Source organism: Acomys minous (genome assembly GCF_964271855.1).
Source record: "Acomys minous genome assembly, chromosome: 4".
In the NCBI taxonomy this organism is placed as follows: domain Eukaryota; kingdom Metazoa; phylum Chordata; class Mammalia; order Rodentia; family Muridae; genus Acomys; species Acomys minous.
The window spans coordinates 94,087,946-94,114,776 of record NC_140486.1 but is presented as its reverse complement, the minus strand read 5'-3'; the positions used below and the strand labels follow the sequence as shown (position 1 = coordinate 94,114,776).

General features: G+C 39.6%; 1 protein-coding gene across 2 annotated transcripts in view; it reads left to right on the top strand.

Annotated features, from left to right (window-relative positions):
* NYAP2 (neuronal tyrosine-phosphorylated phosphoinositide-3-kinase adaptor 2) overlaps positions 1-26,831 on the top strand; it is a 242,195-nt gene that overhangs the window by 102,894 nt on the left and 112,470 nt on the right. For both annotated transcript variants that reach the window (XM_084780642.1, XM_084780643.1), the window contains exon 4: positions 6,513-6,814. In XM_084780642.1, the coding sequence (XP_084636768.1) occupies positions 6,513-6,814 (302 nt within the window). The remainder of the gene's footprint in view (positions 1-6,512; positions 6,815-26,831) is intronic.

Genomic DNA, 26,831 nt, shown 5'->3' with positions numbered 1-26,831 from the left:
TGTGTGTGTGTGTGTTATTAAGAAGTCCAGGCCTGTCCGTTAGACAATAGCTCCTCTCATTGTTTATGTTAGTCACTTATCTTATTGCTGTAAGAAAATACTTGGCAACTTAAGGAAGTAAGGGCTTATTTCTGCTTGTAGTTGTAGGTTGTAGAGCATCACTGAGGAAAAGTCATGTCCATGGCATAGCAGCATGAGGTGGTGGGTCACATTACGTCTGTGATTAAGGAGTAGATATTTGAGTGCTGCCATTTGGCCCTGTTTCCCTTACATTCATTTGGGAATAAGTAGTGGAGCTGCCCACATGATATGGGTCTTCCCATCTCAACCAGCTTAGTCAAGAAACTTCTTCACAGGCAGCACAGAGATCTGTTTCCATGGTGATTATAAGTCCTGCCAAGTTGACAATTAAGATTAGCTGCTACAGAGTAGAGGTGTAAGGGTATGTGACCCATTATTTCAGGAAAAATCCATTACCCTTTGCTTTAAGCCGCACTTCATTCTCCATGTTTTATGGCAGTCAGACTGACTAAAGACAACTTGATCTTGCTGCTTTACTTCCACTGTGTGAGAAGAAACGGGCTTGTTTAAATTCAAGATTATGAAACTTGTTTTTATTTTTATAGCATAAGATGTGTCAGGCTTAGTCTATCTTGAGTGCTGGAGTCTTACTGCAAATGACTTTTTTTCTTCAGCCCACATAGCTTTCACTCCGAGCCAAGTAGTCCTACAGTAGAACTGGTTCCTCACTCTCTCAACATCATTTCTATGTTCAGTCTGGAACAGGGGAGTGACCTATTTACAAAAGCATTTCTTCTTTCTGAGCCTCACGTTTGTTCTTAGGCCTTGTCTTTGTTGCTAATTTGGTAGCTGAGTTTCATAGGTTGTATTAATAATGGTCGATACTGGGGTTCAGTGCATCTCTGAGAGGATCTCCAGGTTCTTGTGTCCCTGAGTTAGAAACTGAACACAGAGACACACTTGCATAGGAAGTAGAAGCAGGCCATTAGGGAGAGGTATGCTTCCAAGAAAGAGAATCAGCATACAGAGAGAAGTCACTGGCTCTAATGCTAATGCTGTATGGAAGGCCTGTGCTTTTATGTCTCTGTGCAGGTGTTGGGGCTCATCTGTCTAGTGTGGGCTTTTCTGCACATGTTGTTACTTGTGGTTCTATGTATGACTTCCTATGTCACATGTATCATTAGCATCTTAACTCTCCACCCAGGGATGTGTGCACTGTTATTCTAATGAGGGTTAGAGCTCCTGCTCATTGGTAAAGTGCTTATGTAGTGTGTGCAAAGCCATCCATTTAATCCTTAGTACACACACACACACACACACACACACACACACACACACACACAGAGAGAGAGTCTATATATTTCTTTTTCACTTGCATAATGAGCTGTAGATCAGCTTCAGACTCTGTGACAATGTCATTGGTCTTATTTAGTGGGGGCAGAGGGGTTCCCAGCTTTCTTCTTTTCCAACTATTTTTTAATATGCTTATTTTGTAAGGTTCTGTGTAAACCCTTCTGGTCTGAAAAAAGGATTGGCTTTACCATGTCATATGTCATCTCAGGGTCCCCAAGAAACAGAAACTGAGTATTTCTGAGGAGCCTACCTGAGAGAGATGGAAAGGAAGGATATTCAGGGGCGGTGAGAGGAGCTCAGCCTTGGTGTGGTTCTGTTAGCTACAGAAGGAGGATAGGGAGGGGAGATGATTGGACAGGAAGAGCCCGAGACTGTGTTGTAGCTATGGGAACCCAGAGACAAAGATTTTCCCATATGGAGCAGGAGCAAGTTCTCACAGCCCACGTGTCCATCCATTGCTAGGAGCTTCCTGCCCAGAAGGCTACAATATGTTTTGAAGATTATAGCTGGATGCTGCCAGTCAATGGCTTACCTCTGAGAAGATCCTTCTCTTGAACCGTATCTGAGCTACACACTTGCATAGCTACCACATATTGTCCCCAAGATGCAGCTGAAGTGACCCTTCAGTACTTTGCAGGTTCCCATCTGACTCCTCCTGAAGGCAAATTGAGAAGGATGCAGTCAGTGCAATAAATTACAGTTACAATCATTGCACATAGAGGCTGCAACTTAAATCCAACGTACTCTTCTTGCATAAGAATTAGCATATTAGACTGTTATGAACATATTTGGTGGCCTTGACCATCACAAGATTAGTCTAAGTTGGAACTTCTTGTGACTGTGATCTCCATGAGCCAAGATTGCTGTATGTGACTACTCTCAAAGTCACAAGTGAGCAAGAGACACCCAAAAGGGCCAGAGAGATTGTTTAGCTACTAAAGGTTAAGGCTCATGCCCAAAACTCCAAGAAACACCCCAAAACTGCCCATCACCCATGTTCCATATATATTTTTCCTTGCTTGGTTAGAAAAGCCAGTCCATCTGTTCCTGATGCTCAAGGTCAGTAGTCTCATCTGCTGTGAAGGTGCTTCGTCTTGTATTTATTTGTGTGCAATAGTATATGTATGCAGACTCACTTGTCCTTGTATCTGTGGAAGACAGATGTCAGTGACAGGTGTCTTCTCTATTACTCTGTATCGTGTGTGTGTGTGTGTGTGTGTGTGTGTGTGTGTACGTGTGTGTGTGTGCGCGCGCGCGCGTGCACTCGTACGTGACAGAGTTTCCTGCTAAAGTTGGAGCTCACAACTCCAACTTTGACTAGAAGGCTGAGAAGTCTAAGATCAAAGGGCTGCATATGGTGACAGCTTTCTGGTTTCATTATAATTTGGTCTAAAACATCATAGGGAAAAAAAAAGAAAGAAGGAAAAAGAAATAAAGCACAAGATGGTAAACTACAAACCTTCAGCCCTTTTATAATCAGCATAAATCCTTTTACTGGAGCTTTGCTAATGAAATACCTACTACTGGCCTATACTTCCCAACACAGTTGAACTGGGGATTGCATGTCCAACAGCAAATGGGAGACACAAAGGCTTCCCATGTTATTTCCTCAACTAACTCCATTCATCCTTGTTAAGTTTTCTTGTCAAGTGACATCTCAGTCACACATCACTGTAGCTGTCATATGAGGTAGTCAATCCTCTACTTAAAGGCGGGGGTGTACATACCCACATTCTGTAATACCACTTGCAACACCTCCCTGTTACAAAATATACCCCTATCACTAGTTATAATTATCAGGATGTAAATGAATGCCTACGTACTGCATATGAACAACAGCCTTAAGGGTCACTGTGCTTTAGCCATGGCCCCTCTTTCCTGTCACAAGAACAATATAGTTCAATAGGGGCTGACTGTGGAATGAAGACAGACTGTTGGGCCAAACTCCAGCCAATAAACCATTGCTACTTCATGATAAACTAAAGAGATCTGCCTGACAAATCTGGGCCATCTTGCCTTGCACTTTTTCCTTCTGACTCTGTAACAGTCATTTCCTTAGTGATGGAAACCAGCCCTCTAGGGTTCTGGACTGGTGACATTAGAAACACATGGACGAAACTCTAAAGGCACAAAGTCACAGGTAACATTTACAGACACTATTGTAACAGATGCGAATCGACTGTTTGCCCTCGGGATGGGATATTTTGCAATTGGCATATGTTTAAAAAAAAAAAATAACAACCCACAGATATTCAGCAGATTCAGGGGCTGATCTTGTGCTTCATTTCTTGATCATCAGTGTGCTTTGGACTCCTCATCCTTCTACATCTCTTGGAACTCGTCATGCCGTTATCCTTCCTGCCTGTCCTTCACCTTGACTTAATCCCCATGCCTAGGTAGCCCATTCTTAGCCATTCAGCGTCAGGTCAGACTAAGCTTGCATCTTTACCTGCTGTTGTTTGAATCACACATTGTACTTGACTTGAAAGGAGTGTTGCAGCATGAGAAAGGAAATTTACGAGCAAAAGCAGCATCACACAAAATTGTTTTGTGCTGATAAATAGATAATCCTGACATGAAGCAGCAGAGCTAATTATCTGTCTGGGAAAAGGTGCAGACTCTATTTAGGTCAAAGGTAACAGATAAATTGCTGATACAATTATTTCTAGCAACTCTCTCATAAATGCCCATGTGCATTAACACACGCATAGATCTCCCTAGGTGAGTATGTTCCTGGCAGAGAGGCAGCTGTCTGAATAAATCTTTAAAGCAGCTTTTGTTCAGTGATACAACGGAAATGAGGAAGAGACGTGTAGATGAAAAATAATTTAAAGCAAAGTTAGATGAAATCAAATATCTCATCTTCTGTGGGAAACATCAAAGCCGTGTCATCACAGATTGGAATCTTCCCATTCTGTTAAGACTCCTCCCAACCAATAAACCCATTTTCCCAGAAATTCTTAATGATTTTTCCATGAAATACTCTGTCTAAGCTTCTCCTCTGTGTCTTGATTGATGTTCCCAAGACAAACACAGAAATTAAAATGCACAGAAAAGTTAAACAGGATGCTTCTTGTTTCTATATAAAAACTCATTTAGCTGACAGGCTGGGGCCAACTGACCTCGTGCATGTCCATGGCCTGTCTTTATCTCTGTTATCCATGTTACTAAGATGCTATATGTAGTGTCAAAAAATTAACTCAAATTATTACGCAAGGAATGCCATACATAAAAATTTTGTTAGTGTAACAAATCATTTTGTGGGTAACTGCTAGAACAAAACTATTGGGATCTTGTTGGGTCTTCTGGCTTTCCCCAGAATAAACATGTAATTCTCATTTGAAGATGGAAAATATTCCATTTCCCATTTTTGGTCCTATTAGAATTTGGTTTTCAAATATTACTTACTTGTGTATTCATTTGTTTTCTTATTTATTGGTGTTTGAAATTGAACCCAGAGCCTCAGCTATGCAACAGAAGTGCTCTAAGCCTAAGACATATTCCCAGACCTGGGAATTTAAAGCTATGATAACTGTCACAATGGTATGAAGGACACAATAAATAGAATTTTTAAAAATCTTACTTTGAATTGCATCAGTTACGGAAATTGAGATAAAATGAAGATTTAATAATTCTAAATAAGTCTATATACTAAAAGCTCAGACTCAAGTTTACAAAATTCTTTTCATAATTGACACATTTGAGTGAAATGCAACTATTTAATACATGATTTCTCTATTAGTTTTTCCTTTTAGTGAATGAGCTTGATACATAGAGAAAGTTCTAGAAAAATCTCTCTTCTAGAAATTTGCATATACATTCATAATGTTTTCTTCATGAAGTCACCATTACGTACAGTATAGTGTGAGGCTCCAAGAAGTATGTTCTCTGTAATTAATTGCATTTCAATCTGAGAGTGTTATTTCTTTCTAAATCTTATCAAGTAAAACCTGAATATTTTCCCATGTAAAACCAGGAAAAAAATAATTAAGTTTGGAAAGGTTTTACAACCTCCCTATTTAGGAAGCTAGTCACATCAGACTCAGGTCATATTTACGCTGTGCTAAATGTTTCTGTTCTGTGAGGTAGGGCTTGCTGTTTTATGACGCCATCTTTTTTGTTTGTTTGTTTGTTTTGTTTTTGTTTTTGAGACAGGGTTTCTCTGTGTAGCCTTGGCTGTCCTGGACTCACGTTGTAGACCAAGCTGGCCTCGAACTCACAACGATCCGCCTGCCTCTGCCTCCCGAGTGCCGGGATTAAAGGCGTGCGCCACCATGCCCGGCGATGACGCCATCTTTAAATATCTGTGAATACCTCTAGAAAACGAAGTGATAGGCAGTTCAGTCATCAGTCTGAACTGTGTTTCTTCTCCCCCTTTCTCACTGCCCTTGTTCTCCTTACTTCTTTATTCAATCGGCTTCCTGCCTCCCTTCTTAGCTTTCCCTTTGCCTCTCCCTCCCTCCCTTCTCTCCCGCACCCCTTACCTCCTTCCTGTATTCTTGCTCTCTGTCCAGGTTGCATTCCCAGTCTCTTTCCTTCTCCTACAAAGTCTTCCTTTGTACCTCCCTCCCTCTGTTCTCTCTTCCTTTCAGCTGGCTGCTTTTGCTTCTCCCCGGCCTCTGTTTTTGACTTTTGCATCCTTTTTATAGTACTAACAGAACCTTTTCTGCCCGTGCTTATGTCACTTTCCTCAACACTGGGGGCCCAGTCAATCATCAGGAGCTGGTCTAGGGGCCCTAGTCACCAAACTCTTGTATCCTTTTTAAGTCATGAGATTCGACTCAACATCCTTTAGGAAATAGTGAGTGACTGAAGACATTCTGTTGTACAGGATTTCCCCCCTTAGGATATTAAGTTCATCGGAAGATAAAGACGCCTGCAGACACACATCTTACACTCTCTGAGCTTTCTCATCTTAATTAAATAATTTTACTTTTCCTTTCAGGATTTAACTTAAACGTATAGACTGTTTTCGTGCCATTTAAGCCTGGTCTGGATGTCAACTCCTTGTAAAGTAATGATGTACTTCTCCACCAGTGAGAATTTTCACCTTTCAAGATCAGGCTGGTGGTATCTGTGCTTTCATGTATATCCTGGCCATCTTTCTCCTCACGTGTGGTCTCTGTGTTCTCTTACAGCATAGGGGGAGACGTGGGACGAGGCCAGGACGCCAGCTACGCGGGCAAGCACTTCCGCATGGGGTTCATGACCATGCCTGCACCTCAGGACAGACTCCCACATCCCTGCTCCAGCGGATTCACCGTGAGGTCTCAGTCCCTGCACTCCGTCGGGGGCGCTGAGGATGACAGCAGCTGTGGATCCCGGAGACAACCACCGCCCAAGCCCAAACGAGACCCCAGCACCAAGCTTAGTACCTCATCTGAGACAGTCAACAGCACTGTAGCCAGTAAGAGCGGGCGACCTCTGGAGAGGGCGGAAGGTAAACTCTTCGTGTTCACTTCCCACTTATCTCCAAGGGCTTCCACTTCTGGGCACTTGTTTTCCTCCCCTGGGTCCCAGGAAAGAAATATCAAGGGTAGGACACATTATGGTGTGCTATCAAATAACACCCTATCTCACTTAATATGCACGATCAGAAAAGCCAGACAGAGCAGGCGATGCAGTCCCGTAGCACAGTGCTTGCAGTAGTTTGTGTGGGGCCCCAGTTCAGCCAACCGTACAAAACCAAAACAAAACGGGCAAGGCAAGACGTAAGCCTTACAGCCCCTTTTAGGCTTTGAGTCATTCAAAAATTATTTTTGCGTAGAAGCATATCTACTATTTATGTTTTCTTACTTCTATTAATTTCCTATTTACACAGTTGAAAGATGTATTGGATGATCACTAGATGATCTTATTGGGGAGATTTTAACGTGGAAGATATAGTAAGAAAAATTTATGATCATGCTGTTTAGAAGTAACCGTTTTTGACATTATTTCCTATTTATACCAGCTAAGTATTTCAGTCTCTGCTTGGGAAGTCTGATTTCTTCTTTTGTAGTTTTTTTCCCCCCTCTCAGCTACAAGATACACAAATCAACCATAGCTACTTTGGGGTTATGAATATAAATTTGGTCGCATTAGCCTTATATCTCAAAAACCCTTTAGCCCTTCTTAAATAAAGCAGCCCATGGCTTACCTGAACTTTTTTTTAAAGCCCTTTGGTTAGAGTGGAGTCTTAAGTGGGCTTTGACACAGCTGTCCCCCAGTTGAGGCTGTTATAACAAACTGCCATTGGCTGGCCTGTTTATGAAAGAGTGGCGATTCATTTCTCCAGCTCTGCTGAAGAGCCCAGGAGCTGCCGTGATCTCCGAATAAAGCTCTCCTGAAGGTTTTGAAACCTTGTCACTTTGTATGCGATAGGAGTGAGGGTAAGAATGCTAAGCAATCTTGTCTATGAAGCTTCTGCCCTTGGGTTCTTATTACTTCCCAAAGACACCGCTTCTCAAACACCATTACACTAAGCTTATGTTTTCAGCACCTTAATGTTGAGGGACACAGCATTCTGGCCCTTGTTCCGAGCCATTACAATATCTGTTCGGCTGTCATGCCTCAAGGTCCCCAGTGCTGTGAGGGTCAAGTCTACAGGAGAATTCGATGGAGGCCTGTGGTCTTTTTTCTGACTTGTCCAGTTTGAAGATTCCCTGAGCTCCAGAGTACCACATCTTAGGTCTGTTTGCAGTGGGAAGAAGCCATGCCATCTTTTCGTCAACTGCTAGCTCTTTGCCAGCTAAGATTTCCAGTCCCTCATGAAGGTTCTGGCCTAACCCTTTGACTACTTCACATGCAGTCTGAGACATAAGATGCCTGTGGTTACCATGACAACTTGCCCTTCACTCTGCTCACTTCTTTTTCTTTATTGCTGCCCAGATACAGTCACAGTGAATGTTAAATAGTGCAGGTAAATACCTAGAAAGAGAACTAATTCTTCTATTTTAAAAGAACAATTTGCCTCTTTAATATTGTTTGTCCACACCTACATGTCTGTGTGAATGCGTATATTATAAAAGTACATAAGCAAAACCATACCATGTGTACACATAACTGTGAGAGCTTGAGATCACAGCTCAGCATGCTCACGGCATTGCTAGTCTTACATTTCCATTGCTTTATTGTGACTCATTTCCACAGCATCGTATTTCAAAGACACACTATTTTTACAGAGAGAAATTCTCATAACAAGGATTTACGAATTATCCATCCTATTTGAAATCCTCAAAGAAGCTCCCACCCTGATTAGCTACAGGGATGATTATGATAGTGGACATTGTGTGTGTGTGTGTGTGTGTGTGTGTGTGTGTGTGTGTGTGTGCACGTGCACATGTGTGTGTGTCTGTATGTCTGTGTGTGTTATTGTTTACATTCATTTCTCTTTACCTTCTTAGAAGCTATTAGAATGTAGGGTTCTTCTCATGGTTCTGGTTAGAAGAGTGTCCTGCACCTTCCAGCACTACACATTTATGCTTTTAGAAACAGCAAATGTTTAGTTTCCTTATTAATAAGGGCTGGGTGACAGGAATTTTGAAAAATTTAAACATTGTTCTTAAGTTTTCTTAAATATTTAAACATGACATCTTCTATTTATCTTTATTCCTGTGTCCAAAAATCAACTACTTTCTGTTTATACTGACAGAACTATATGACCAATTACACCAGGTTGTTTGCCAAAGAAAATTATAGATACAAGACAGGAATCATTGAGGGGTGAGACCTGAATGTAATCCAGAATGGACACAAACAAGCATGCTGCACTCAAAGAATTGTGGAGAACAGGACAAAAAGATGCTGAGGTCAAGACAAGCTTGGGCTACACGGAAAGTTCAGAGAGAACTCAAGCTACAGAGATGGCAAGAGCTGCGCTATAAGGCTATGCCGTGCAGCCAACTCCCAGAAGTGTAGGGTCCATACCTACAGAGCAGTCCTGCTAAGAGGAGGCAAAAGTAGGGTGTAAAGAGTGAAATTAGGGGCAGCACAGTCACAATCACCTGCTCTCAGAAGCAACATTGGCTGTCAACCACCTTAAAAATGTCATAGATCTTCATCCACTTGTAAGGTGGATGATGTTCCTGAAAGCCTTTATTCTTTTTTTTTTAATTTTTATTAATGTATTCTTGTTACATCTCAATGGTTATCCCATCCCTTGTATCCTCCCATTCTTCCCTCCCTCCCATTTTCCCCTTATTCCCCTCCCCTATGACTGTTCCTGAAGGGGATTTCCTCCCCCTGTATATGCTCATAGGGTATCAAGTCTCTTCTTGGTAACCTGCTGTCCTTCCTTTGAGTGCCACCAGAGTGGAGAGTGGGGTATGGATTTCACACGTACTCTGGTGCCTCATATTTGTCCATGTCCCCTGGAGGGGGAGACCTGGTGGCACTCAGAGGAAAGATAGCAGGTTACCAAGAAAGCTTTTATTCTTTCTCAGGTCCCTTCACTGACTAAGCTTCAAGGGTTCCTCCGGGCTGGTCATCGAACAGAAAGTAACCCTTCAATAGCTGTTTGGGGTTTTTGTTGCTGTTGTGGTTTTGATTTGGTTTGGTTTTTTATTTTGTTTTCTTGGTGTTGTTGTTGTTGTTTTGTTTTTAAGACAGATGTGAGAAAGTGACACAGATCCTATAGCAAGGGTTTAAACTAGGGGTAAAAGTTACTTGACGGGCTCTGAGACTTATGGACCACCAGGCCCAAGTTCACCATTTCCCTTCAGAAAGGAACTTGCAGGGCAGACTGGGAACTTGCAGGGCAGACTGGGAAGCACTCCGCTGGGTGGGTGTGTAAGGGCCTTACATAGACTGCATGATGGTTAGCGTCCAATAAAAGGCAGAACAGTATTTGCTGTGCAAATTGACCTTTGTTATTGGAGCTCATAAAAAAGGGGCGACTGCAAAGCCATACACCACCAACTGTTTTCTAATACGTTATTAGAATAATAATGACAGTGTTGAATCTGGGCCCAGTTCAGAGACACTTGAGTCCGCATGCATGTGCACACATATCCACACACAAATCCAATATTATTGAAATGTGTAGATTGACCTTTTATGAATCCCCAGTTCTTTATAATCAGAAGCTAACTGGAGCTTATTGCAGTTCTTGTGTTTTCTTTATCAACTCCTAGCTGTCAACATTGTAACAAGAACAACAGCAAAAAGAATGTGACTTTTATACATCTTAGCCTGTCTTTTCTTTTTTACCTGAAATGTCAGCAAAATCAAAATATTGATTCAGGGGCATTAGAATGATTTCCATGGTAACCAGCTGCTATTTAAAGAGAGGATTTTGACTTCCCTGTGGATAAAAGTAAAAGGAAGTGGACTTTAGCAAAATGCCTTTTCAGAACTAAGAAAAAAGGAAAGAAAGTTGAACACACACACACACACACACACACACACACACACACACACACACAAATAATCACACAGGAAGGAAGAGCAAGATTTGCTGTTTAAGAGGTATTGTTCTAGCCCATTCATTAGCCACTCCTGCTTAGGATCTTCTACAAAAGCCACGCCTCTGAAACTTCTTCAGTGAGTAACACAAACTGACAATAATCATGAAGCCATAACTACTTAGACTGCTGAGCTTCTTTTTGTCTCTCTGTGGTAAGTTGTTTACTGTCAGGAAATAAGAGGGAAAGCATTCTCTAGAAAGAACAACAGGTCACACGAGCTGTTTCTTCTGTGTAATTCAACCTAGGAGGCAGCTACACAGCCTCACTCCAGGCATCCTCCTTTGTCTGGTGAACCCATTCCTCCTTAAAGACAACGAGAGAAACACTGCCTGGGCATGGTCAAGGGAGGTTCACAGAGTCAAGTGGCAAACTCTGATTTTAGGCAAGTGATGAAGTGAGACTGTTTCTCTGTCTTTGAGGCAGCACCTACAGTATGGTACTATTCCTCCCTCAAAGCTTTATGATGACTTGGTGTGTCAATGCTAATAGTGTCTGATAAAAATAAGTTGCTGAAGAAATATAAGTTCAGTACAATACTAAATGCCATTAGTAGTCCCGGATGACACGAGTGTTTGGCTTGGTGCATCACAAGTGTTCAAAAGAAATATGAAAAGGAAAGAGAAGATTAATTCACATACTCTCCACCACAGAACATACACATATACTATAAAAATATGAAAAACTAAAAGTGCAGGCAAGAAGGTGGGGAAAGGGGACTTTTGTACACTGTCCGTTGTGTTGTTAAGTGATGCAGTTGTTAATGGAAAACAGCATGGGAGCTTGAAAGAAAGAAAGAAAGAAAGAGAAGAAAAGAAAAAAAAGGAAAAGGAAAAGGAAAAAACCCCAAATCTCTGAAAATAAAACTACAATGGGATCCAGCATTCCCACTACAGGATATACAAATGAAAAACATCTTTATTGTATCACTATTAATAATTGTCACTATATGGAATCAGCCTAAGTCTAGAAGCTTATAATGGATAATGGATACCCACAGCAGTCTTTTTTTCCCCCTTTATCAATTAACATTTTTCTGCAATATGGAGGAATCTGGAAGATGATATGTTAAGGAAAATATGGTAGTTACAGAAAGAGAAGTGTGGTGCCAGCTCACTTACACGTGGAGTGCTTCATGGATGATCCAAAAGAAGAAGAATAGAATAAATGCTGCCAGGGGATGAAGTTAGGAGGAGAACAACCAAAGGATACACATTCAGGTTAGATGTGTACTTTAAGAGATTTACTGAAAATTAATTGTAAGTAAGTCAATTGTGGTATACTCTTGCACATTGCTGAAAGTGGATCTTACTGTTTTCTTTTTTTAAGTATTTATTTATTTTTATTTTGTTTTTGTGAGTGTTTTACTTGCATGAATGTGCACTGTTTTGTGTAGTGCTACAGAGTGCCAGAGTGGTCACTGATCTCCTGGAACTGGCCATACATTTGTTAGCAAACTTGTGAGTGCTAGAAACTGAACCCAGAGTGTCTGAAAGAGCAGCATGTATTTTTTCACCACTGAACCATCTCTCCAGCCCAGATGTTAGGGATTTTAAAATGAAAATCTAATTATGTCAAGTCATCCATATTAATAAACTTATTAGCTATCCTACAACATATGCATATTCAACCCTATACAGCAGAACATGACAAGTATAAATATTTTATTCATTTGATTTTGTTTTATGTGTACATGTGTTTTGTGTGAGCGCATGTACATGTACCTTGTGCGTGCCTGGTTCCATAGATGTCAGAAAAGGACAGAAAGGGTAACCTGGATCTGGAGTTGTAGATAGTTATGAGTGAACACATGGATGCTGGAAAGAAACCTGGGTCCTTTGAAAGAGAAGATGGTAGTCTTAACTACTGATCCATATCTCTAATCCCAAGTCTAAATAAAGTTTGAAGGTTAAAAATATGTAAATAGAAAAAAGGTATGAAAATCTATTAGAAATAGTCAGGTACTAACACATATATCCCAAGTCTAATAAGCCTTTAGTACTAGGGCACTATGTACTGTTTAATATAAGGACTAAAACACATGCTTTCAACTTTAGGAACTTTACAACCAGCATCCCTGAAAACAGTGGTCCTCAACCTTCCTAATACTATGACCCTTTTAAACAGTTCCTCATGTTGTGGTGATCCACAATTATAAAATTATTTCTGTTGCTACTTCATTATGTAATTTTTCTACTGTTATGAATTGTAATGCAATTCCAATAACTTTGGAAATAGATGTTTGCCAAAAGGGTCATGACACACAGATTGAGAACCACTGTCCTAAAATAACTCAATCTCTTCAGCATGCATTTACCTTTTGCCTCAGGTTGTATTTCATGCCTCACTTATGCTGTTCTCTTATGACTATTCCTTTCCAAAACCCCAAGAAGATAGTTTTGAATTGGTACAAGTATCCTAGTTTCAGATTCTGTCTTTCAGAAATGATTTGAGAATTTATATTTTAATTTTAATTTTACTTTTGTAAATATCTAATATAATGTAGGCTGGCCCAGAGCTGTCTGTGCGACCCCAGATGGCTTTGACCTTCCAGTGGTTCTAGCCATCTTCTTCAAAATCCTGTCATTAATTGTGGGCTTCTACACCAAGTGTGAAAATCCTTCTTTTGACTCACACATGGGAGTGGGATCCACCTCCTGCTATGTTTTCAAATTGTCCCTAGTGATCAGGAGTATATCATTGACCCAGAACTTAATGAATGAGAACTTCTGTCTACCATCAGTGTCTCAAAAAACAAGCAACAAAACAACAACAACAACAAAAACTGTTATAAAGGCTGTCAAAGAAAGAAAAGTAGGCTTCTTCATAACATTATTTTTCTTCACCACTACCTCCCGGCCTGCCATGTATTCAGCAAATACTTTGAATGTGTCTCCCATGCTATCTTTGGGATTTAACCAATAGAAGTAGTCTTGTTTTTAATTCTTCATCTTAGTCTCTTTGACTTGATCCATATCACAGAGCAAGCAATGATCGGAGGAAAGATTCTGGAAACCAGAAACCCTGCGATGACAGCCACAGAAGCTTTTTTTCCTAGGCAGCTTACGGTTTAGCTAGGAAAGAAATGGTTCCACACATTTTCATCCATGTGTTTGTTATTCTTTGGCTGCTGGCAATGTAAAGATTCCTGTTCCTGAGCAGGTGGTGGCTTAGTCTTTTGGTTTCAGAAGGTCCCCAGGGTTATGGTCTGTAGCAGTGTAAGGTAATAAATAATACTGGTTTTTTTAAAAGCAGGAAAATTTGTGATTTGTGAATTAGCCACAGAAAAGTAAACATCTTACAAACTCATTGGCAGAAGGAGTGAGGTAAACTGTGGTTGAGAGTGCCTGGCTCATGGGGTAGCACGCTTAAGTGCTCTAGAGCCTTGCTGTCTTTCCTCCCTCAGAATGAGCTGTTATTAGCAGAGACTGGCTAATACCAAGTCTTCCTAGTCTTTCCCAGCTTGGCTTTGAGAAGAAATGAGATAGTAGAGCCTTGGAAAACCCTCAGTTTTAGCATTATATTATCTGCTGAGTCCTGTCTTGACTCACAGGCTCTTTAATGTTCCCCACACTCTTCCTTCCTCTTTTCCCAACTGTTTAAAATTATTTTATTTGTTCTAAGAACTTCATACTTGCACACAATGGATTTCAATCATATGTGACCCCACTTTCCTCCTCAAACTTCTCCCAGTCTCCCTCTAAACACATCCCCTTCCAACTCAATATCTTCTCATCTGTCTATCTATCTATCTATCTATCTATCTATCTATCTATCTACCTATCTACCTATCTATTTATGTATCTATCTATCCAGCTATCATTAAGGAGTGAGTTAACCAAAAATAAAAATTGAGTAATATACTATAGAACTCCGAAGGGTGCTTGTTCCTATAAGGGATACAGCAGTGGCTTTTTAACCGACTTCTCCAGATAACTGCCAGTCACCTTCCAAGTGCCTTTGTACACGTAACAAGAGGTACCTGTCCTTCACAGCCTCCTTCTAAGAAGCCCACTAAGCCCCATGTAGCCTATAGTAATAGAACACAAAGAACTCCTTAGTGCGCTTTCTATCCTGTTAGCATGGGATGGCTCTTATGAGTGTGGAAAGCATGAGGTTATAGTGGAAGGCCTCCATTCCTGGATTTCTCTTTCCAGGTTGGCAGAATCACATGCAGCTTGGCTTCCCGGAGTAAAAGCCATCTGCCAACCAGGCACTGTTCAGATGGAGATGGGGCTTTACAACTAACATGTGTGATTGCTCTCTAAATGAACCCCCAGGCTCATGAATGAAACAGTTTGCAAGTCAAATCCTCGTGCAATGTATTTTTCTCTCTGTATTTGCCATGGCTAGGGCTCTAATACAAAGTACTAGCTTCCCTATTTAATGGTGTAATCTAGTATCTTCTATTGAGGCTGGCATTGACCTAACTTTTCCCAGAAGGACTCATGATCTGTGTTCTTAACACAAATAGATTCTTTCCTGAGATACCAACAGGCTCAAAGCTCTTGGGGGATTCTACTGTGATTGGGATGGATTTTTGAGACTTTTTTGTTGCTAGGAACACATCACCCCACATACTGAGGCTTAAAACAACACACGGTTATTATTTCACAGTATACATTGCTTAGCTAAGTCCCAGGAGCTTGCAAGATTGTCATTCAGGATACCAATACGATTTGTGGTCTCAACTAAAGCTTCGCGTCACTGCCAAAGCTTATGTCATGTTACAATTTATTTTGACGCAATTTTGGAACACGTGGTAGCTTGTTTTTTCAAAGAGATGAGGCAAGTGCCTAGCAAGCTGATTCTTCCCTTTTAGAGACATCTGGTCTTTTTTTAAAGTATATTATTGTGTTGTTTGCATGTATAATGTGATGTGTGTGTGTGTGTGTGTGTGTGTGTGTGTGTGTGTGTGTTGCATGTCTATCTTTTAAGTGTGCACATGTCATGCACAGATCAGAAGGTCAAATGGCAACTTTAGGTGTCTGTTTTATCTTCTCCTTGTTTAAGGAAAGATCTCTCCTGTTCACCAGGCTTTACATCCTTGCATTTACACGAAAGCAATGTCATTTTCACAAGAAAAATGGAAGAGTGATGGTTGATAGCCTCCTGTCTTTCATTGAGATCCATTTCTTTTACCTCTCATCTCCTCAAAGCCATCATTTCCCTCTATCCCTTTAGGTTTCTGTTTGGTGTCCGAGTCTTAAGAGGAACTGAAACTACCGTTGTTAGAAGTCAACTCCAGGGCCTGCTTGGACTCTCAAAGGCATGCTCCCTGAATTAACTTAGTCCCATTCCCATGCTCCCAAGTTCTGTCCGAGTCTTTCTGCAACAATTTGTAGGGAAAACCCACACTACCACTCTTTTATTCCATAAAGGATATTATACTGAATATTAAACTTTTTGTTTTAGGAAGTTCCCTTATCTTGTGTCTACAGTTTACATAATGGGGCGGAATCACTCTAATATTTAGGAGTACATTTTCTCCTTCAACTTGTTAGGAATTGGTTGACTCATGAGCTGAGAGATTTCTGCTAACTGTGACGCCACGTCTCTTCTTTCTTTGCCAAATGGTCATTTAAAGGCTTCCTATGCATGCTTACCCCACTGCCCAAGCTCTAATTTGTACATAAATGCATCCAATTCTTTTGCTCCACAATTCTACCTTCACTGTGCCTTCTCCGTGATGTTCTTCCATCCCAATCCTTTGCTGTTTCCATTTAGCATTGCAGGCTAACAGCTCTCATACTTCCAAAATACATTTCTCCATTGCATTTCATTCATGGTCTTTTACTGGCCTCTTCCTCTTAGTGTTGTCACAGACCATTTTAAAATATATTATCTCTTTTATTTTTTGAGATTAAAAAATTTCCCATTCTCTTTCTTCATCCCAAACACTCTACTATGCTTCTCCTTTTTCTCAATTTCATTAATTATTGTTGCATATATATTTAAATATATGTGTACTTAGGAATATATATTACATGAACACAAACTGTTAATTGTCTGTATAGGTAGGATCTTTTGTCCTCCTTATAAATGATGATGTGTTTGAACTCTGGCCCCTCTCCTCCTCATTTGAATCGTGTTGAACACATAAGTCATGAATTATACTTAGTCTCCAGATGCCTGCCTGAATATCTACATACTTCTCCGGGGAGGTATCATGAAGAATTCCTACTGTTCGTACCCACACTAACCCATTGGTTTCTTCCATGTGGTCCTTCTTGATGCTCAAATAAAAAAAAAAGCAGTATTAGAACGTGCCCTTTGCCCCAGCCCTGATGTCTCTCTAGCATCTGTCTGAATCTCACTATCTCTATTCACTGACGCCTTGACTAGTCTATCTCTGACTGTCACCATCCTCTCAGGGACATTTGCAGGGAAGCCTGCCTTCCCACAGCCTCACCATCACAAGTGGTGCACACATAAACTCACAACAATGGAGAAGGCTTCTTCTAGGCTTTTATCACTCACTATGCAATTCTCAGGAATTGGTCACATCACTGTGCCCTTCTTCACAGAGGTGAGTTCGCTATCACAGACCTTTATTATCTGACCCCAGACTTTCCACAAAGCTTCATCATGATGCTCACAGCACATGCAAACACTATGGCTTTCTCCAGCTAAGCCAAGCCAACTTCTACCTCATTTATGTAGAATTCTCTCTTTCAAGAGTTTTCTCCCCCACATCACTTTGTATAGAAAATTTTCATTTCTACAAGGTCCAACTGCTGCTTTCCCTGTGATGATTTATACAGGTGTTTTATTTTTCTGTGATTAAACTACACTTTGTATGTCTTTCCATTATATCTGCTATTTCAACTCTTTAAAACATTTGACTACCTTCACTGTTTTACTGAGTGTAAGCAGTGAGACCAGGGTTCTTGCTTCTTTCTCTGTATCTCTCATACCCATCACACAGTACAGACTCACAAGGAATTCTGAATAGTGATATTTGTTTATTCAGTATCACGAGTAAGTCTTCTGGGAGATTAACTGCTCAGAATAATGAATACCTGTTCTTTCTCTGACATCTTTACTACAGAAAGAAGTTCAAGTATTTGGGAGCATAGAGGAGAGGCACAGCGAGTCACGATCCTCAGCGGCTAGTTCACTGTGCCTCCAGCAACCTCCCAGTCCCAGCTTTGCTTTTGACAAAGTAACCATTTGCAGTGATTTAAAAGATGGGATTGTGTGTGTTCACTCTGAGGTTTATATAAACCTTGTATTTCTTTTGGTTTTCTGAAATCCTAAATCTTGATAACCACAAATTCAATACAGGTAGCTGCAAAGGATACAATTTACAAGTTATATTATGTTATTTCACCATGTACCTTTGTGTTTATTTGAATGATAAGAATCAAAGTGTGTTTGACTTGCACCATTATAATCTTGAAAAAAAAAGTATATTTCTTGATTAACATGCAACACAGAACTGATATTTCTTTCACTTAAATGCCTTTAGGTAAGAATTTAATTTTTCTTATACTTATATTTCAAGATTTTATTGAGCTATTTCAGCTCGATTGTAGCATTTTATTTATGTATTTTAATTTTTCCCTTTTATTGAAAATTGATTTTTTTACATAACATATCCTGATTACTATTTCTTCTCCTTTTAATCTTTCCAGTTCCTTCCCATTTCCATGCCCCATTTGCATCTATCCTCTTTCTCCCTCTCATTAGGAAAAAAAACGACTTCTAAGGGATAATATTATAATAAAACAAAATGTAATATGATAAATGAAAAACTAGCAGTTAAAAATAGGAAGGAGCAAACCAAGAAATGGTAGAAAGCCAAAGAAAAGATATAAGAAAAACAGATACAGACTCAGAGATTCACTCACTGGAACACACTGATATTCCATTTAAAAGAAAAAAAAAAACCCTAAACTGGAAGTCCTAAAAGAACTGTAGGGTAAAAAAGGAGAAAAATGCAAGTACAATGATACAATGTAAAAATAAAATACAATAATGATTTTTAAAAGCCCTGACATGACATTGAGAGACAAGGGACCTCCAAAGATGCTGTTTAGTTTATTTTCTGTTGTCCACCTACTGCTGGACATGCAGCCTGTCCTTAAAAGTAGTTTGTGTCCCTAGTTTGCAAGTGGATATCAGCTGGAGATAGCTTCAGGGATAAAAATGGGGACATGTGCTCACTTCTCCTTTAAGCTCTAGGACCCATCTGGTGCAGACCCGTGCAAGTCCTGTATGTGCTGCCTCCATCTCTTCGAGGTCATATGGGCTTAAACCCGGTTGTACTTAGAGGGCCTTGTTTCCTTTACCTCTTTCATCCCTTTTGGCTCTTATGTTTTTCTGCCTCCTCTTCTGAAGGGATCCCTGCATCCTGAGAAGATGTTTTTGATGGAAGCATCCCATTTAGTGCTGAGTGTTCCAGGGTCTTTCACTCCCTGCATATTGTCTGGCTGTGGGTCACTTTTATTTGTTCCCATCAGTGCACGAAGAAGCTTTTCTGATGATTCCTGAATTAACACTGATCTATGAATATAGCAAAACATCATTGGAAGTCAACTTATTGCTATGTTCTTTTAGTAGAACATTAATGTTTGACTTTATCCTAAGCCTCTGGACTATTTAGTCTCAGATTCTTGATCACTAAAGCCATGCTGGGTGTTAGTTCCATCTCCTAGAGTGGGACTTCAGACAAATCTAATATTGGTTGGTTACTCCCTCAAGCTCTGTGCCACACTTGCCCTAGCATATCTGGCAGACAGGACACCAATATAGATCAAATGGTTTGTATATAGGCTGTTGCTTCTATTTCTCCTTTGCTAACATGCAGAGTACTTTTCTGTACCAACGACACTAGCATGTAGGAATTCAGGCTCAATGTAGACACTAGCTTGACTTGTCCACATTCAATGAGTTGTGTAAGTTGTTGTCTTCAACAGATGGGTCTGGACACTGTTTTGTGGAGAGCAATCTTGGCAGTGGCTTGTGGTAGTAGTGATGGGAGTCCTGCCAGACCCCTTTGTCCAACCACTCAATTATATGTAACCTAGTCCTAGTAAAGGAAACTTCATTTTGTCATCAGCTATATACAATTGAGACTCTGCCCCTTCATTATTTGGAAATAACTTTTAGGTCACTTTCATATATGCATATATTTTAGGAAGCTTCTACTGTATTAAGTTTCATACTCCTCCTCAAACAGCCCTTACATTTAGGTCCCTTTCCCTGTATCTTCTCCCTTGTCCACCTATCTCTCCTTCTCCATTTGACCCTCCTAATCCATCTTGACCACCATCTATCCATAACTAGCTGTTTTAATACCCTTTCCTAGGGAGAGGCATCTATCATCACTAGCCCCTCACTCTATACCTGACCCCTGTGGTTCTAGCTTGGTTACCATTGACTTAACAACTAACACCTACATTATTGTATTTCTGGGTCTGGGCTACAACATAATGATTTTTTTTTCTAGTTTCAACCATTACCTTTGAATTTCAAGATTTTGTTATTTTTTATGGATGAGTAATGTTTTGCTGTATAAATGTACCATGTTTTCTTTATTAATTCATCTATTGAGGCATGGGGATTGGATTTAGGAGAGACTGAAGAGATACAGTTAGGCTACCTGCATTAGGGATTGGGGACATGTGACTACTGGTTTCAGCTCTAGGTCAGCATCTTGTCTAGATCCATGCAGGCCTCATTCTTTAAGAGTACAAGGTGTGCTTATCCTGTTGGGTTTACAAGGCCTTGTTTCTTTGATGTGCTCCATCCCATCTGGCTCTTAGACTTCTTTTGTCTCCATTTCCAGTGGGTTCCCTCAGCCCACGGGTGTGAGATTTAACAGAGGCATTCCACTTAGTACTGAGTGTTCCAAGGTTTCTTCTAAATGCATATTATCTGGCTGTGGGTCTCTGCACTTGTTTCCATCTGCTGTAGGTGGGAGCATCTCTGATTATTTGAAGAGCCAGGCTTTATCTGTCTAGTTAAGTATCTCTTGCAATTATATAGGCATCCAGATTTTAAACAGTTTTAAGTCATATCTTAAGAGAGTATGTAAAGTCATTGGTTAAGGCAGAGTGAATACAAACAGGCATATATCTTCCTTTTAGTTGACCTCAGTGGAGCACACAGTCATCACAGAATGAGTCTTTTGATTTTATGGCTCCTGTTCTGAGAGTTTCTAGACTATGAACTGCTTATTATGAGGTTCTTTGTTTTGTTTCGTGTGAGGGAGGTAATTTAATAGTATCTCCTTTTAACTTTATTACTTGATATTAATGTTATTAAAATTTCACGTGGAGGTCCTAAATCCTTCACAGACTTCTGTTTTCTGACATTTTCATCTAACTAGAACAATTAAGCACTGGTTTGGGGGAAGTTGCTTAGGGAAGCTGAACTTATTCTTGCTTTAAGTCTTATTAATTTTAGTCTCTTTGTTTACTTCATTTATCTTAGTGAAAGTTTAGCCTCAAGTCTATTGCTTTTGTATTGATGTCTTTGGGAGTGTTACTAGTCAACAACTATTTGCTGAGCATCTAATATGTACAATGCACGATGCTAGGTAGTGGAGATAAATCATCCTCCCCCAAAAGGAATCAGAAGCTATCTAAGTACCAGGACACTTTAAATGAAGAGGGATTAGAGTTCTGGGTTGGGGATATTTTAAGTACAGGTAGAAGATGTCCAGACCAAACTACAAGAGTCAGAACCTGCTTCTTCAAGGAAGTGTTCTCAAATGTTGAAAGTTAGAATGCAAAATGTTTCAGAAGTATTTTTTTTTTTTACTAAAACTGCAGATGAAAAATCGCAATGCTACTGAATGAAAAGGTCTTATATTCTAGGATATCTGGGCAGCTAAATTGAGTTATGTGTTTTTGTTTGCAAATAGCCCAAGTTCTATCTTCAGCATATGGCCATTACTTGAGGAGTTCAGTTACTCTTTTTGTCTCTTGTGTCTGCTAATCTGCATGAGATATATTGAGGTTAACTAAACTTAAAGAAAATGGAGTCCACAAAGATGAAACTCAGAGATGTTTCCGAAGAGTAAACATAACATATTAAAAACTTAGATACTACCAAGAGAAGCAAAAATTAATTAGCCTTTGCCATTCATGAGTGTGAGATAACATCTGGGTTAATGTTAACACATGACATTGGAAGCAAGAGGTCAAATACAATACTTCTTTGATTTCTTGTCAACTTACAGTTTGAGACAGTCTTTTACCAAACATTGAACTCTTCATTGATTTTACTAGATTTCCATCTGGTGGGCTTTACGGCAATGGCTGCCCCCACCTTTCACCCAACAGCACTGGGGCTACAGGTGTTTGCCAGCTCACCTGGGTTCTCCATGATTTCTAAGGATCTGAAATCCCTCTTTGTGCCTGACCAGTAAGCACTTCACCTAAGAACCATTTTTCTGGCCCCATATTTTTATTTATTTCAATTAATTATTTTCTCTAATTGTGTCTGGCCATGGAATTTGGCCAATGATAATTTGCATACTATATCAACTTTAAAAATAGAAAACATACACATCTCTACTTGCCTTCAAATTAAGGAAGCCAGAAGAATATAGATTTTTTTTCTTAATTGAAATGTTCCCCTGTTCCAATGTTTGTGAAATCATTGCTTTAACAACATGTGCAAAACAGCTTGACAGTGAATACAATTGCAATACATGTAAAATTAATTGCCACATTCCAAAAACAACTGAATAGAGAATTACTAATTTGGATGGGAGAGTCAACTGAATTTGGATGTGTTGAGACAACATTTTTATATGGCAAGAGAGGAAAAAGTTATGTCTTACAGGTTTATGTAATCAGTCTAGGATAAGTAGAATTATTAGCCTTCTTCTCAGATACAGAGAACATACAAATGCTGATGCTGTTACAACAAGTCAAAGTCTCTTTAACCAATGGGATCATTTTTCAAAAGCAGCTACCATGATCCATGTGATTGTCCTTTCAGGAGCTATTTATTGAGCATATCCTATCAAAGTAAATACATAAATAAATACAAACATTAGATTTATGAATGTATTTGTGTGTTAGAAGGTAATTTGTGTCCTACATGGAGAAAGGAATAATCCCAAGCAAAAGAAATAGAGTCACAATCAGAGAAGATAGATTTTTAAATACAGAGACTATAAGTCCTTGTAATATGGTATTTAAGCTAAGATGTTGCATCATATAAGGCCAAATTAGGAGAGAAAAATCTTGCAGTAAAAAGGAAAGGGACATTTTTTTTCTATAAAGAATCTATAACTGGGGATTGAGTAACAGAGTACCAGATTGAAAAAAAAAAAAAAAAAGAAAACAAGCTGGAAGGAATGCAGGAAAGAAAGATATAGGGAGTATCCATTGTTCCTAGAGCTGAGATAGAGCAGCATCCGGCTCAGGTCACAGGACCAGATCATCTTGAGAGGTCCTTAATGCAAATCCCTGGATTGGAACATTATCTTCCATGGAAGAGCTATGGAGGTAGAGGTTATGGGGAATCCATCCCTTGAGCTGAGGAAGATGTTAGGAAATCCAGTCTGTGCACTTGGAAATACTGCTGCCAGAAACTTCAAACTAGAGACCCCTCTACTATGAGACAACTTGGGTCAGCAGGTATCTAAGGCCTAAGAACTTGCAGCAAGTTGATATGGCATAGCTGTCTGTCCATCCTATAGGAAGCTGTACAATGAGACCCTGGGCCTGCAAAAGCAAGCCTTGTTCAACAGTTTTCTGTGATACCCTTTACTGATGAAGCATAACACTGGGACAGCCAGTCCACTAGCAGACAGGCAAAGGTACTAGAACCCGTGTCACAGAAACCTACAAGCTGTAAGACGGCTCTTACCATAGTTACAACTTTGAGAACTGAGAGAAATCTATTTTTGTTGTTTTTAAGGCACCCAGCCTACAGTACATTATCATAGCAGGCTAAGCTAATGCATCTTTTCAAAGCAAGTTGTTGGGCTCATTTAATGATAAAAGCCTGAAGAAAGTTTCAGGCATGGGTCTCTTGAAAGAAGGGTACTCCACTGATACTGATGCTACCATTGTCCTTCAAGCACGATGGGGATTTTTGAAGACAGAGGATCCTGGAAAATAGAAGTAGGCATTTCTATTGGTAAATAAGAAAACCCACCAGGGAGAAATTAGAAACTTTTTTTTCTTAACAGAAGGCTATCTTCTTCTGTTGGTTTCTATTTGAACAACCCTAGACAAGCAGATACGTGATGTTCAGGGTGTCAACTCAGAGTCTCAGGGCTGAGCCTGGGAAGGGGAGGCAGGAGGTCAGTAATAAACTCTCAATAACTGCACCAGTTATTTATAACCATTTTGCTTTCTTTCTCTTCAGTGGTATCAAGAAGGAAGAAAGAGGAAGGGAAGCCAGGCTCTACGACTTTATATGACAAATCCCTTGCTTTGACACCATCATCTAAGAAAGTCTAGATGTGTGTCTATCACTTTTCATGGTTATTTTTGTAACCATTGTTTTAAAATTTCCAATGCCAAAGAGTATATATGCCTTCCATTTCTGGGTTATGATGATTTGCAGAAGAAAAGCAATGGTTAGCCAGGATTTAAGAGACATAAAAGTGCCAGAAAGAATTGAAGAATTTAAAATCACTTAGATATTTTATTAATCCATGGTCATTTCATTTCTCATTTTCATGACTAACATTTTTGTGTGGTTCATTTTTTTTCAAAGTGGCATTACAAACAATCAGCTAAATAATAGATTTTAAAGTAGCTCAAGCATTTCTTTGTTGTTTCCAAGTATGGCCTTAATATCAAGTATTTGAATTATAGAAAAATAGCCCCAATCCAAATGCAACACTGAGACTGTCATCAGAAAGTATTATTCTTGATAACAATTAGCATTCAGATCAAGAGAATTCTGATTCACTTTTGTGAACTAATCAGTTTTCTAAACCCAGCTCCCAAACCAAACAGAAAATGCTGGTGTTTTCCAGTTTTTCTTCCCTATCTTTCATCTAGAGTTACTTTCTATATGAAATAAGCTCATTCTTTTGGAATCAATTTAAACATTTTTTACACTGATAGATATATTGATCAATTGATTTGTTTATTTGTGCTTCTCCTCTTGAGTGGGCAAGTGTAAATCACGGCTCACATATGGCTGCTCACAAATGGAGGTCAGAGGAACACTTACTGTTTTCTCTTTCTACCATATGGGTCTTAAGAATTGAACTATAGCTGTCAAGATTGGTGGTAAGTGTCCTTACTTCTGAGCCATTATGCTGGCCTTGACATAAATTCTGCAGCATAATTTGTGACCCAAAATAACTATATTCAAATGATATCCCAGAAGTTGTGTTTTTACCAGACATTTGGAAAGTGGTATAAGTAGCCAAAATAAATATAGCATAGGGTGGGAGTAGAAAGACAAACATGTTGTTTCTCCTGTTTTAAATATATTTTTTGTGCACCTGAGTTATAATTTAAATCCTTCATACTTCCTTCTTTTAAAAATTTATGTGCGGAAAAAAGTCGAATTTAGGTTAATCAATGAGCAAAAGACCCTTTCATAGAGTTTCCCTCACAGACAAAGATTCCACGTTATCAATCCTCTTCATTATAGTCTCAACCATCGCATAATTGTTTAATAGTCATCACTACAATCTCCAGACTTGTGCTCTCTGCTGTCTGCCCATGGTGAAGTTAAGCTGAAGAAACAAGGCCAATAATGCCAGTGAGCATTAGAGAATTTTCCTGGGCACACAGAGGCATGCCCTACAAAACGTGGCCAAGATTTAAGAGTCACATAAGTGCATCTATGTTTACCATGCCTGCTATAGAAAATTAAGCCTGAGTAGTGTTTCTCCCCCTTTTTCTTCCCTGGGATAACGGCCTGAAGAGTTTAAAGTCAGTGTGAGAACAGAAGGTCTAGAGCTAGAGCTTTCAAAATGAGCTCGGTAGGTGGGGAAGAACGTGAATGGAAGAGATTGACGAGGGGGTTCTCCTCCTTTTTCCAGTAACTCTGGAGTGCAATGAACTGAATAGCAGCACAAGTGTGCCTCTCACCACCCTAAAGAGCAGGCTTTTGTTTCTGTGCACAAGCATTACCTTTTGATGAGTCACATACTCCAAAGTCTTATTCCTTATTCTTTAAATATCTTTTAATATTTACTCCTGTTTTACATTTTGCCTGTATATGAACACATGTACACGAACATAATATGTATGTGCACATACATATACACATAAATATATGCACCGTGTTTGTGTCTGGTTCTCACAGATTCCCAGAGGAACACCTAAGATCCACTAAAATTTAGTTGTGCATAATTGTGAGATGCCATGTTGGTCCTGGGAACAAGGCCCAGGTCCTCAGCAAGAATAGCAAATGCTCTTAGTCACTAAGCAATTCTTAACCCCTATCATTTACATCTTAGTGCTGTATCAATGCTATAAGAAGAGGTATTTTTTTTATACTGGTGGAGGTGCCCCAGCCACACTATCTAAATATGCATTAAACTTGGTTGCAGAATTAAAGTTAGCAAATTTTATGCACACTCAATTATTACTTTTCTTACTTTTACTATTTATTTTAAGTGAAAATTGTATTGGAAAGCTAGCTGCTTATGAAAGTAATGACTTACTTTAGGCAAATCCCTTTAGGGTCATGGAAACATTTCCTAGTTTTAATAATCCCAGGCACATTGCAGATGAATATGTAGCATATAATATTTTATAGATGCTTATCATATTACATAGGCTAAATCCAGCTTCTGAAATTTAAATTTCATTGGCTTACCAAGGAAATTTCACCGATATTAATTATTTGTCTACAGGAGGGTATTTGGCAGCCTTGTATATTTTCATACTACATGAGAACCCAGGTTCCTAAGCTTCTTCAAGTGTTTATATGGTGTATTGGTCATCTATGTGTATGTTATTAAAGAGAAAGAGAAAGGCCTTAATCATGACCTTCCGATCTTGTCCCATTGATCGGAACTTTTTCTATAGACTCCCTCAGGGGCCCATGTGTTAGTGCTCAATCCTCAGT